Source organism: Chlamydotis macqueenii, chromosome 3, assembly GCF_036417535.1.
Source record: "Chlamydotis macqueenii isolate bChlMac1 chromosome 3, bChlMac1.mat, whole genome shotgun sequence".
Classification (NCBI taxonomy): Eukaryota; Metazoa; Chordata; class Aves; order Otidiformes; family Otididae; genus Chlamydotis; species Chlamydotis macqueenii.
Genome location: NC_141558.1, coordinates 111,698,455 through 111,711,147, shown reverse-complemented (window position 1 = coordinate 111,711,147; position 12,693 = coordinate 111,698,455). Strand labels below are relative to the sequence as shown.

General features: G+C 55.2%; 2 protein-coding genes across 4 annotated transcripts in view; both read right to left on the bottom strand.

The window, feature by feature from the left end:
• Window positions 1–2,418, bottom strand: part of TMEM181 (transmembrane protein 181) — a 35,539-nt gene extending 33,121 nt beyond the window's left edge. For 2 of the 3 annotated variants that reach the window (XM_086743584.1, XM_086743585.1), the window contains exon 1: window positions 2,239–2,418. In XM_086743584.1, the coding sequence (XP_086599710.1) occupies window positions 2,239–2,369 (131 nt within the window). In that variant the 5' untranslated portion in view covers window positions 2,370–2,418. The remainder of the gene's footprint in view (window positions 1–2,238) is intronic. The other variant, XM_086743591.1, reaches the window with a different exon arrangement.
• Window positions 2,419–5,126: 2,708 nt separating this feature from the next.
• Window positions 5,127–9,995, bottom strand: LOC147601418 (uncharacterized). Its single transcript, XM_086744647.1, has 13 exons — window positions 9,894–9,995; window positions 9,543–9,691; window positions 9,179–9,323; window positions 8,913–9,050; window positions 8,531–8,707; window positions 7,775–7,930; window positions 7,505–7,606; window positions 7,096–7,198; window positions 6,718–6,777; window positions 6,518–6,630; window positions 5,801–5,902; window positions 5,539–5,676; window positions 5,127–5,213 (listed from the first exon to the last, which is right to left on the bottom strand). Exons 1-13 carry the CDS (start codon window positions 9,978–9,980, stop codon window positions 5,127–5,129), a joined length of 1,557 nt encoding a protein of 518 aa, XP_086600773.1. The 5' UTR covers window positions 9,981–9,995.
• Window positions 9,996–12,693: the final 2,698 nt, after the last annotated feature.

Sequence of the window (12,693 nt, the reverse complement as noted above, 5' to 3'; positions counted from 1 at the left end):
CCTCCTCCTTACCAGGAGTCGAAAAAGCGGGTGCCATTGCTACATCCCGCCATAATGCTGAAGAGAAACATTCACCAGAACAGCAGGTATGCAGCGACAGTAACAGCAAACTTATTTTACACCAGGTCACTTAGGTTAAGGTCTTGGGAATGAAGAGAAGTACTAGCATGACCTCTAAGTCAGGAAACGTTACTTCCTTGCCAAGAGCCCAACATTATTCCATTTCATTCTAGACGACCTGCAGCTGATACCTCTTGGAGATACTCTCACTGAAGAAAGGGCAATCTAGCACTAACTCTACAAGCTCATTTGATTCGGTGGAGTAGCATCTTCTCTTTTCCATACAGAAAGTCCCTCCATACGCACCTTAAGTCGTAAAAATGAGTTAATAACAATTTCCCTTGGAGAGCTCGAGCTTATTCTGGAAACAGAGCTGAACTCATGGCTCCCCCAGGACCTCTTACTTGTTAATGCAAAGCTTATGTCTCCCCTCTTTCTCCATTCTAGTGCCAATATTCCTTACCACGCTGCCAGATGCACACAGGTACATCTCCATCATTCCGTATCACCTCTCACGGCTCCTCACACCACGCTCGGGTACAAGAAGCTGCTGTTTTGACAGGAAGGACCGCGGTTATGTGAAACTCTGCCAAGCTGTCAGGCAGCATTTCCAAACTCTGTGACTCTCTGTAGTCTCTGCTATCATGAGCAATGAGACAAACTCAGTCTAATGGACCACCTGCCCCTTCACTGGGAAAAACAGACACAGCATACTGAAGTCAAATGATGGAAGCAGAACTGGGGCACTGTGCACAATCCAACAGAAGGACTTACGCTCAGATTCATAGTAAAACAGAGCTGGAAGAGACCTCACAAGGTACCTAATCTTTCCTTCTGTCTCAAGAGAGCATCTGCCAGATCTGTGTCTTTCTTGGCATGCGTTTGTCAAAGGTTTTTAAAGACCTCCAATGATGGAGATGCTCCAGTCTCCCTGGATAATACTTTCCATACTGTTTTACCATCCTTCCTATTCAGAAGTTTTTTCTTAATGTCTAATATGACCTTTTATTGCTTCAACTAATACTACTCCGTAATCTTTTGTCCAAGATGAATGTGAAGTTTCTCTTTACAAAAATTCTGATCCCTCCAACTTGGGTGTTTCTTCATTTGGGGCAGTGTCATGGTTTAGACCCAGTCACCACACAGCGATGACTCTCCCTCCCCCTCACCATACTAAATCCAAAACATGGTGCCTACTGAGAGGAAAATTAGCTCCATCCCAGATGAAACCAGGACAGGGAGCAACCCCAAATTTTCCTCACGGCTGCGTTTTCTAGGCTTTTGCCCTGTCTCTGTCCTTACGCTCTCTTCCACCGGCAGGCAGTTGAAGCGTGGTGCCCAGAAGTGGGCACAGCTCCAGCTACGGGCTGGAGTGATGACTAATAGATGGTTTAGTTCTTGCACCTTAAGAACCGTGCTTCTGCAGCACACCCCAGACTACTTTACCTTTTTCACATGTATAAGACAATGTCGTTGAAAGAGATTATTTTATAAAGCATTATAATTCCCATACCCTTTTTTTACAAAAATGTTCTTTAACTGTTTGTCCCCAGCCTGTATTTGTGTGGCAGGATAGCATTCATTCTCTGTGTAGTTCCTCCTGGCATTTGTTTCTCCTGATTTTCACTCTACTTTTTCAGACCCTTCCTCCAACCTCAAAATTCTCCCCCAGCCCTCCAACACCTTTGGAGTCCTTCCTGTCCTTCTGAAACCTCACAACAATGACACTCTCCAGCCATCTCCGGTCATTCGTGGAAACAGAAGACAGGGCCAGGCAGAGATGAAACACAGGCCCTTTTTGACCTCAGCCTTTGCCAGCCTCTCTGACTATTCCAGCTATTCCAGCATTGTCTCACGGCTGCTTTAGCCCACCTTCCCCTAACTTGCTTCCCCTGACGGTGGGAAAGGCTCAGAAGAGAGGAATGCGAGTGGAAATGGCTTTTCTCACCCACAGAAGGATACTGATGGGTAAGGGTAGGAGCGGAGGTGTGGGACCACCCGCCCAGAGGCGCTGCCGGACCGCGTCCCGCCCCGGGTAGGGCAGGTGCCAGGCTGGGGCGGCTGCTCCCGGGCCCGCGGCCGGGGGTCGTCGCATGAAGCCCGGCCCCAGATTTCCGCACGCTGCTCCCCGCCCAACCTCCCCAGGTCCCCGAAGAGCCGCGTCCGCGCCGCCCGTACCGGTAGTAACGGTCATCCCGGTAAGGGGTGAGGTCCTCCTTGATCTCCCGGTAGGTCTCCCGCACCCGCCGGCAGAAGCGCTTCAGCTCTCCGCACAGCGGGCTCCCCAAGGCGGCGAAATCCGCCTCCATGCCGCCCCGCGCCGCCTCAGGCCCCGCGCTCCGCCATGGCGCGTCGCCACAGCCCGCCCGCCGCTGCGGGGCGGGGGCGGCGCGGGAGCCGCAGCGGCGGAGGCGGCGGCGGCGGCGGCGGAGGCGGCGGCGGCAGGGCGGGCTCTCGTCCCTTTCAGCACTACGGTGCCCGCCGCCGCGGCCTGGGAGAGGCCGCCGCCCAGCGGGGTCGGAGCGGTTGGGGGTTGCGGTGGTTTGGGCTGTGGGAGGAAGCGGGAGGGCCGGGGGCTGCGGTACCGAAAGCCTCTCAGCGCCCGCCCCCCGCAGCCGGGTCTCCCTCAGCCCGGTCTCCCATCCGCCCCACAGCTCCCCGGGGAAGGAAGGAAAGACCCCCCCCCCATTACGTCTGATGAAAATACCTGTTTTTTTTTTTTAAATGGAACTGTTTTGTTCTTAAAAACATACCAGCTCTATGTAAAATGAATGTCCTGATTTTTATCGCCTTTTTTACCCAGCCTCAATGAGGCCAACTTGCACCACCAAGGAAGGCCTAGCAGATGTGTAAAAGAAATCCTATGCTAAATCCACTTTTGATGCCGCAAATGGTCTGACATCAAGAATGAAGCTGTTCAGCTTTTCAGAGGGGCTTCTGCTGAGCTCCAGTCGCTTTGCAGAGTGTCGCATCAGCTTCATTTGTATTAAACTTTTCTTTGTAAACAAATTCACATTTGAACCCTATTTTAAATTATTCTATCAATTCAAACCTTAATAATTTCCATGAATTAATAGCAACGATGAGATTTGTATTGAATATGAAAATACATTACTATTGATATGTCATTATTGTTTCCAGAGAGTATAACTACTAAAGTCCACTATACTAAAGTCCACTATAACTACTAAAGTCCACTATGCTCTTCCACGTAAGCATCTTCCCCGTTCATGTGCAGGAAGTTGGACTGGGTTATTTCCCAGATTTGCCTTTAGCCTTTATTTTATCACAAACTAAGACTTTTACATAAAAGCCTGCTTTGATGTCTCACCAATATGTGGTGACGAGAGCTTATTCCTGGGGGCGCAGCAGGAGAGGGATGATACATCTCCTCTGGCAGGTGGGAGAGAGAGAGAGGAAGGATTGCCTTTGCCTGTGAATTTCTGGAATTTCCTAACTCTGAATATTTGTCAGCCTGAGAACACACAGCAGCAGCCACGTGCACATTTAGGCTGGAGACTGGAAGGTTCCTACCAACCAGGGGACTGTTTCTCTGGAGCAGTCTCCACAGAGCAGCGAAGAGCCCAGCCAGGGTGAGGGTAAAGCCTGACCAGCTTCTGAATGGCTACTTCAAAACTTTGGGACAGGCTCAGCTGGTCCCTCAACACTTCTGTAACTGTCCGGATGCCATAACCTGCCAGCACCCTGCTCATTTCAGTACCCGTGACTGCTGTAGTCACCTAGGATTTTCCTGGAAGTGTTTGTTTCCGTGTAAACATTTCGTTTGTGATTAGGGTTTAGCCATGTTTTCCCTCAAAGCAAGATTTAAAATTATTTCTCATGTGTGATGAATCTGCTGCTTCCAGCTCTCAGGCTCAGAGGTAGATCAATGGGATCTTTAAATATTTACCAAAAGGAGGAAATAAAACATTTAAGGCTCCAGCTGAGTAAAAACGCATTCACTTCTGGGAGTTATGAAATTAGTGTAGCAAAGGAATAAAAAATAAGCTCAAAGATTAAAAACCGATTACCATTTAATTACTTACAACTATGTGACCGCTATTGTGTTGATTTCTCAAAAGAAAAAAAAAACCTAAAAAACCAGGTTTTGCTTGAGTGTGCAAAGCAGCACCATTAAAGAGATGCAATCTAGTTTCCTCCCTGCTATGCTGAACATTATCCAGCCTGGCTTCAAACTGTCTGTCCCTGACACTTCAAGTACTGCAGGAGGAAATCACAGTCCCTGTGTAAGGCTGACACGTTACTCGCGCAGAGAAGGTGTTAGCACTGACCACGTACTAACCCACCAACTTCTGCTATCAAAAAACACCAGACATTGTTTCAACTAACAATCACCAAACATCATTAGATTAAAAATCCTGGGCTTGTGAATAGTAAAGTTTGCAACTGTGTGAAGACTCGAGCTAATTGTGTATTCCCATTGTGATCTGTATGAAACTCTCAAAGACTCTAAGAAGGTAAGGAAACCATTTTAAGTCTCCAAAGATCAACATGTTGATAAAACAAGCAGTGCACAGAGTTGTATGCATGCACCAGTTTTCAGTGTACAGCCTCCTCTGCTTGGGAAGTGACCGGACGCTGAAAGCATGCAGAGCTGCACTGGCCGTGCATTGTGCAGCCAAGAAAACACCCAAGGGCTAAGGACAGAAGCTACCACCTTAGGCCCCCCTCACTAAACAAAACCACAACAGTGGTCTGAGAAGCTCAGCCACTTGAATGTGACTTTCAGAAAATAATGCTATAGCTACAAGTCTGGCCTGCTGCTTTTTTTTTTTTTTTTTAAAGTGCAGCCCTTCCTACACAGTAGAAATTCCTGGGTGACAATTTTAAGGGAAAAAAATTAGCTTCCATCCAAACGTTTTCTTCAAAGAAATTTCAGGTTTTCTTTTTTTTTTTATTAAAAGAGAAAAATACTAAAACAGATTTTTACTATTGAATAGGCACTTCTATTAAAACTGTAAATCTGTTTTCTCTTGTCAAAACCTAATGAATGGAACATTTAAATTAGCTGTTCACTTACCCCTTGCTCCTTCAGATGCTACAGGTCACGCTTCTAACTTTACTGGTAGTCCTTCTTTCCTGCCCACTGCAGTCATGGTACAGATTGGGCTGGCACAGAAAAGTACCTCGTTCTGCAGGAAGCATAAGTTCAGTAAAAGCAAAGGAAGATCAAGATTTTGTAGACAGCTTTGCAAACAAGATGGAAGAGTAACCAAAAAATTACCTGGAATGGGACTCTGCATTCTTCTTGCCTGTGTGAAAAAGAGAGTCAGCATTCCTGTGACAAGGTCCGTGCCTGGAAAGTTCCCCAGGCTGCCACCAGGCCCCACCGCGGCAGGGAGGGCCTTTGGAGCAGTCACCCCACCGCCTGACTGCCAGCCAAGGCCAACCACCGCCTCACCCCCTGCCCCAGCCCCCGGCTGCCAACATGGCTCCCCTTGATGACGCCCTGCTCACCATGTCAGCTCTCTCTGACAATGTGATGACGCCTGTGAGCACCAGTGAGATCATCCCCAGGCTGGAATGCCTCAGAAACCTCCAGGCTTTGTGCATTGTCTGCAAGTCCTGGCCTTCCAAGTCATCGGAGGCCAGCAGCTGAAAGAACCCCAGCAGAAAGTCAGCGGCCGGCAGAGCTGCTGAGGCTCCCCACAGCGTGCAGCTCCTGGTTCCCAGCGTCAGGTGAGGACAAAGGGCACCAAGGCTTTTTCTGGTAACTCACAGCCAAGCAAAGGAGGCAGGTTTGCTCTGAGGAAGTGTCAAAGAGGCTGTTCTGGGCGTGCTGGAGTTGGAGGAACAGCTCCTTCAAGATGTGATCCAGCGTCTGGGGTGTGGAGAACATGAGCTTCCACACGGTAAAACATCGGTAAAACAAAAGGTATCATTAGCACTACTTCTAAAGTGCCTTTAATAGATTCTGTGTTCTGATATGATTTTGTATAATTTATTAACGGTGAGAGAGTGTTAACTCTCAAGGTCCTGTTTCTTTAGAAATCCATTGTTTCTGTTCTGGAGGCGGTGCTTCCTTGACTCTCGGATAATGAATCCAAGAATCAATACCTTCAAATTTAAGGGCTCTAAGTGTTCCTCGAAGCACCTGATATGGTTCTTTCCATTCCTGTTGAAGAGGTTCTGACTCGCAAGTTTTCAGGTACACGTGATCTCCTGGTTGAAAACGGTGAACTGGGGAATCTAAAGAAAGAGCCTGTGTGACGGTTACCTATCTTTTTAAAGCATTTGGAGTTCTTCTGAGGGATATCAACTACAATTTCATTTCATTATGCCCAGCCTGACGCTGTCTGCTCAGCACACTCAGGGCACTACGCATCGGAAGGACACCGTGGATTTGGGCTCTTCTTCCAGTTTTATTCAGAAGTTTGATTTGTCTTCTGAGAAAGAGGCAGCGCTGCCCGGCTTATCAGCGCCAGCAGCAGAGCACTTGCGGGGTGCGTCCTGATGTTTGCTGCACGCTTTGGGAGCTCAGGATGAGGATGGTCTGAGTTGCCAGGGAAAAGACGGAGATTTCACTGTCATTCTTCAAGGTGTGAAGGGCTGCGACAGAGAGACACAGAGCTGAGATGAACCCCTGCGTCTGCAGAGACCCCCAGGCATCCCCTCCAGACCGTGCTCTCTACTCACCCCTGCAGATCTGCGACACCTTCTCCCGGCTTTGGTCCCTCAGGGTGCGAGCGGCAAGCCCTAGGCACAGAGCTTCGTCAGAGCTCCCGCTCCCCGGCGTGCTCCCCGCAGCACAGTCCCCAGCCCTGCCAGCTGGGCTGCACGGCCTCCTCCCCCTCGTCAGGGCTGACCCCAGGGAAGACCACTACCCAAGGGGGCCTGGAGCGAGCAAGGCAGCCACCAAGCCCACCTGCGTGGGCAGGGCTGGGAGAGGGAGGCCAAGGGGCTGCACGGGGCCGCCGGGGCTCTGGCAGACACAGGGCTGCTCCTTGCTGCCAGTGCAGCAGCAGGGACTGGGGCTAGGCTGCCAAAAGAGGCACCCCGGGGGCAGTGGCTCACCCAAGAACCTGACGGCCGTCTCCCGCAAGCTGGCCTGAGTGTCCTTCAGGTACGGCAGGCTCTGACGACAGTAGTCTTCAGCCCTGCTCCTGTCCTGCGCCAGCTGCAGAGAGCGCAAGGGTATGGCCATGTCACGGCCCCTCCCCACTCGGCCACAGCAGTGCCTCCTCCCGCACCCCCAAGCATTGCTGAGACCCCTCCATCCCGCGTTTTGCAGGGAGGGGAGAGGAGCCCGGAGAAGAGCCCTTGGGGGCCTCTGCTCTTCAGGACAGGGATCAAGGATGTGGCTGCAGGCTGTGGACTCCGGGCTGGAGCCACGCAGGCGACGCACAGCTGCAGAGCCCGCAGCCCAGACGCGGGGGGCAGCCCTCGTGCAGCCTGGGCCCAGGGGCTTGGGGGTTGTGCTCACCAAGCACTCTCCAATCCTCCACGTCTGCTGGGTCTGCAGCAGCTGTCTGAGCTCCTGCCACTTGAGCAGCTCTGCTGCAGCAAGGAGGGCTTCCCTGGAGACCTGCAGAGCAGCAGAAGCTGCGAGATGGCACCACGGCCTGGGGAAGGAGACCTGCTGTCCCCCTCCCCTTGGCTTTGTTCCTGGGCTGATCCCGCCCTTAGGAAGCTGGGCCGTGCCCTGGCTCAAACATCTGGGGATCTCATCTCTGCGTAGCTTGGAAATCTGTACCTTGGCCACGCTCTGCACTTGGTCACGCATGTGAAAGAAGAGTGGGAGCAGGCCCATTCGTGCTGTCGTCTTCATCTGTCTCCTGTTCTTCCTCAGCACAATCTGCATGAGCCTTCCAAAGAGGCTGATGGAGAGCTCTCTCAGCGGCATGAACTCCTGGGAGGGAGAAGCACAGTAGCACTTCAGCAACACGAGCGCTCTGCCCACGGTGAGGAGAAGCGTTAGCATGGCTGATGTGAGGGGAGATGCTTTGGGCTCGGCTTCTGCACGCTGGAATTGTGCGCCAAACCTGCAGCTGCGGCTGAATGGCCCCTGGCCCGTGAAAGGCCTCTCAAGAGAGTTCCCTCAGGCAGCGGCTGTGCCTCCAAGTGCTCCCCCCAGCCACCCAGCGTTCCCCAGCAGCTGCACCAGCCATGCTAGGGAAGAGCTCCCCGCAGCCGGGCTCAGGAGGAGGTCCTGGGCAATACCTCCGCGGCATGCACCGCTGGCTCAGCCTCAGCCCCTTTGCCGCGGTGTCTGCGGACAACATGTGGTGTCCTGCCCGGCAGCGCAGCTCGGGGAGCCCTGGGGGCTCTGGGGGCAGCTGTGAGGGAGAAGCTGGGCTGGGCTGCAGAACCCAGAAGCCATCCCACAAGAGCCGCGGGCAGAAAGGAGAAGGAGACCCTGCTTGGAGTGCTGCCCGCAGGGCTGGGCTGCAGGGCAGCTGTCATTGCCCCGGGCCCCTCTCTGGGGCTCAGGCTCCCGCATCAGCCTTACGTGGTCAAAGAGGGGCAGGAGCTTCTCCGCCAGCTGCAAAGCGATGCGGCTGGCCTCCTCCTTCTTCAGCTGACCCATCACATTTTGGAAGACCACCAGGGCCTTCCTCTTGATATCTTCATGGGCATCCTGCAGAACCTCCAGCATGTCTGGCAGGATGACCTGAATTCTTCTTGCCTGTGTGAAAAAGAGAGTCAGCATTCCTGTGACAAGGTCCGTGCCTGGAAAGTTCCCCAGGCTGCCACCAGGCCCCACCGCGGCAGGGAGGGCCTTTGGAGCAGTCACCCCACCGCCTGACTGCCAGCCAAGGCCAACCACCGCCTCACCCCCTGTCCCAGCCCCCGGCTGCCAACCTGGCTCCCCTTGATGACGCCCTGCTCACCATGTCAGCTCTCTCTGACAATGTGATGACGCCTGTGAGCACCAGTGAGATCATCCCCAGGCTGGAATGCCTCAGAAACCTCCAGGCTTTGTGCATTGTCTGCAAGTCCTGGCCTTCCAAGTCATCGGAGGCCAGCAGCTGAAAGAACCCCAGCAGAAAGTCAGCGGCCGGCAGAGCCGCTGAGGCTCCCCACAGCGTGCAGCTCCTGGTTCCCAGCGTCAGCTGAGGACAAAGGGAGGGCACCAAGGCTTTTTCTGGTAACTCACAGCCAAGCAAAGGAGGCAGGTTTGCTCTGAGGAAGTGTCAAAGAGGCTGTTCTGGGCGTGCTGGAGTTGGAGGAACAGCTCCTTCAAGATGTGATCCAGCGTCTGGGGTGTGGAGAACATGAGCTCCCACATGGCCCGGGCAGTGCTGCAAGCCAGAGCGCTCTGTCAGCCGGGCTGCCTCGGCCACAGCAGCACGGCCTGGGACAGCCGGGCGGGACGCAGCCCCTGCCCCTGGGTTGGGACGCCCCGGGCAGCAGGAGAGGGCTGAGGTAGTGGTGTTCCCGGTGGGGCTGTCAGCCAGAGATTCCCCGGGCCCCTCTCCCCAGCGGGAGCAAGCCCTCAGGGGGCTTGTCAGGGCCAGCACCTGTCTCCTCGCATCTCCAGCATGGTCCTGACTGCCTCCCCAGGGTTCCTGTTAGCCATCAGGAGGAGCAGCGACTCCACGCTCTGCCGGGCTGGTGCCGTGCTGATGCCTGTCAGGTTTCTGTGGATGCAGCTCAGGATCTTTGGCACCTGGAGGGGACACAGGTGAGGATGGTGCTGCCACTGGGGTGCAGCCATTTCCTCAGCTGCCCTTCCCATCCCTCTCTGATGCCTTCAGGTGCCTTCTGGTGCCCGAGACAGCTGGGTTTGGGAGGGAGGGAGGGAGGGAGGGAGGGAGCAAGAAGGCCTGACAGGGCTCAAGGGCAGGGCAATCCAGCCAGCGGCCACTTACATCCGTCAGCCAGAAGTCAGGGTCTCCCATAACCACATCCATCATGCTGCCGGCCAGCTCCCTGTCAAAGGTGCTGTAGTCTCTCATGGCCTCAATGATTGTGAGGACGATGTCTGCCCTCTCTTCGGGCTGGAGGTATTTTCCAAAGGCCTATGGGCGGGAGGCAGGGAGTGAAGACATGCCACCTCCAGTCTGGGTGCCTTTGCTCACACGAGTGCCCTGCTGATGCCACGGAGAAGTGTTCCAGCAAGGGGGAAGCTCACTACCTTGGTAATGTGCCTGGCGTCAGGCGAAGAGCGCAAGGAGGTGATCTCAGCTTCCCAGTCCCCTTGGAGCTGTGCACGATCCTCTGGCAGTGTCGTGCCTAAAGAGCAGGGCAAAGGCAGAAGAGTCGGCAAGACACAGCAGCTTAGGCAGCAAGCTTCCCAAATCCAGAAAAGAGCTTGGAACTAGGAATGGCTGAGGAGACAGGTTATGATCCACAGTCGCGGAGGAGGTGCTGGATAGCGGTGTAAATTGAAGGTTGACCTGCCTCCAGTGTACCTATGCGAAGGCTCCTGGCCTGGGAAACTCCAAGGACCTAGAGCTCTGCAGGAGTCCCACAGTTAAAGCGTGGTTGGAATAATGGTGCCATGACAGGAGGGGCGGCTCGCGTGGCTGGCGCGCTGCGAGGCAGGGCTACGAGCTCCTCAGGAGAGATGGGGAAGACGTGGATTGGGGCTGGCTCCTGGCTGAAGGAGCAGCTCAGCTCCACGGGACGATGAGCAGTGTGGGAGAGAGCGTGTGGGTCAGGAGCAGAGGAGAGGCAGTGCTGGTGATGTGGTGGTGCCTCCAGCAAGCGCAAGAGCGGTGCGTGGCAATGGCCAGGAAGAGAAGCAGACGTCTCGGGTGATGTCAGTGTGCGCAGGGATGCAGCTGCCACAGCTTCTCTTACCTTGTTGCTGACGCTTGAACACGAGGAGGGAACAAAGAGCGTCCAAAGCGAGACGGCTGGTCTTTCCTTCCTGGCAGGAAAGCAGGAGGAGGTGTCCCAGCAGCTGTCTGAGGACTGGGATGTGGATGTCTCTGCAGGAGGCACATCTGTCCTCATCTTGAGCAGCCTGGGCAAGGGAGGCAGAAGAGCAGAAGGGCTGAGGTCAGAGCCCGGAAGCCAAGAGTGTGCTCAGAGTTGGGTGCAGGCGCGTCAGAGCTTTGCAGGGCCCCACGGGCCCCAGCTCCCAAAGCAGCTAGCTGGGCGGCAGCCCCACGCAGGGAGAGCTGCCGGGCCTGCGCTTGCACCACGCTCCTTGCCGTTCTCGTACGACACTGGCCCGGGAGCAGAGCTGGCTCCTGGCAGAGAGGGGGCTGGGGAGAGAAGCCCGTGGGGAACGGAGGGAGCAAGACCCCCGCTTCAGCGCAGAGGAGGCGGAGCGCCCAAGCCTGTGCCCAGGCTTGCCTTGCGGGCACCTGGGAGCTGCAGGCTGCACCGCTGTGTGGGCACGGAAGAGGGTCTGACTGGCAGGTGCCTGGTCCTTACCTCCAGTGAGGAACAGTTGGCCAGCAAATGGCCCAGCTTCCTAATCCTCTCCACGGCCCTCTCCCGCACCTCTGGTCTCTCGCAGTCCGTGAAGAACAGGAGCATCTGGGGTGAGAGGAGAGAAGCTGCTGGTGAGCCCTGGCAGCAGACACCCGCTCCAGCACAAGCAGCGCGGCTCAGCTCCTGAGCTGGACTCGCACAGTCCATGGCGGCTTCCTCTGCTCTCGAGCAAAGGTGCGGACCGTCCACTCAAGAGTGGCCAATCCCTTCCCTGCAGGGTGAGGAACAGCCCCGCTCTTTGCACGTGCCAGACCTGAAAGATACTCTGCAGCTCCTCGCTGACTCTGGAGGCGGGAGCGCTGAGCACCAATGCCTCCAGCATCTTGTCCATGGCACGCAGGTTCTGCAAGGAAGACAAAGAGCTGTGGCCATGATTGTGCTGTCCCTCCCACTGTCAGAGCCAAGGGAGGACTCCTGTGCTGAGTCGCGGTGCCCGGGAGAGACCCAGGGGCAGACAATCTGTTGCAAGCAGAGCAGCCTGCGCCACTGGACGTGGCCAGGCCCAGGGGAAGGGGACGAAGGGCTGAGGGTGGGAAAGCAAAGCCGAGAGGCTGGCCTGCCTTGGATCTCTGGTGATATGGCAGCACAGGGTGGCCAGGGAGCAGCCCCGAGGGACTGGGGGCTCCTGGAGCTCACTCAGCACTTGCCTTGAAGTAGAGGCGTGTTTCCAGGCTGTGCATTTCCTCTGTTGGAGGAAGCCAGAAGACAGTGGAGAAGCAGGCTTGTAGGAGGCCTATCTCTTTGCCGTCCAGCACCGACTCCACTGAGCTGCAAAGAGGGAGAGGGGCCAGTGGGACACTGGTGCTGGGAGCGGAGCCTGGAGGCCTCGTGCAGGTGAACACGGAGCTGTGGGACAGGGTCCCCAGGAGGGATGGGCAGGTACCTCAATGCGGCGATGGCACGCATGGCTTTCTGCCGCACCGCCGTTTGCATTTTGTCCCTGGGCTCCTCTGTCAGCAGCACCTGCAGAGCACAAGTGGGATGGGCCCTGGCAGCTGGCAGCACCCAGTGCCAGCAGACCCTCGCCCTGCGCAGGCGCTGTCCCCACAGGGTGCCCGTGCCGGCAAAGCCCTTCTGCAGAGCCGTGGGGTTTCCCCTTACCCAGATGTTCTCTGGCAGCTGGTACGTGTGGCAGAAGAAATCCAGGCCCTGGAACAAGTCGTGCCGCTTGGCGGTTCTGCACAGAACGCAGATGCAGTTCAGGAACACCATCTGCTGGCCCTC

Bases quoted from the DNA above. Each gene is read 5' to 3' on its own strand.
- LOC147601418 (XM_086744647.1), bottom strand. From the start codon at position 9,980: ATGAGAGACTACAGCACCTTTGACAGGGAGCTGGCCGGCAGCATGATG. The intron at 7,931-8,530 runs GTAAGGCTGATG...TCTCCCTCCCAG, and splicing joins TCCTGCCCCTCTTTGACCAC to GAGTTCATGCCGCTGAGAGA. The intron at 5,903-6,517 runs GTGCTCTGCTGC...TCCACACCCCAG, and splicing joins CATCAGGACGCACCCCGCAA to ACGCTGGATCACATCTTGAA.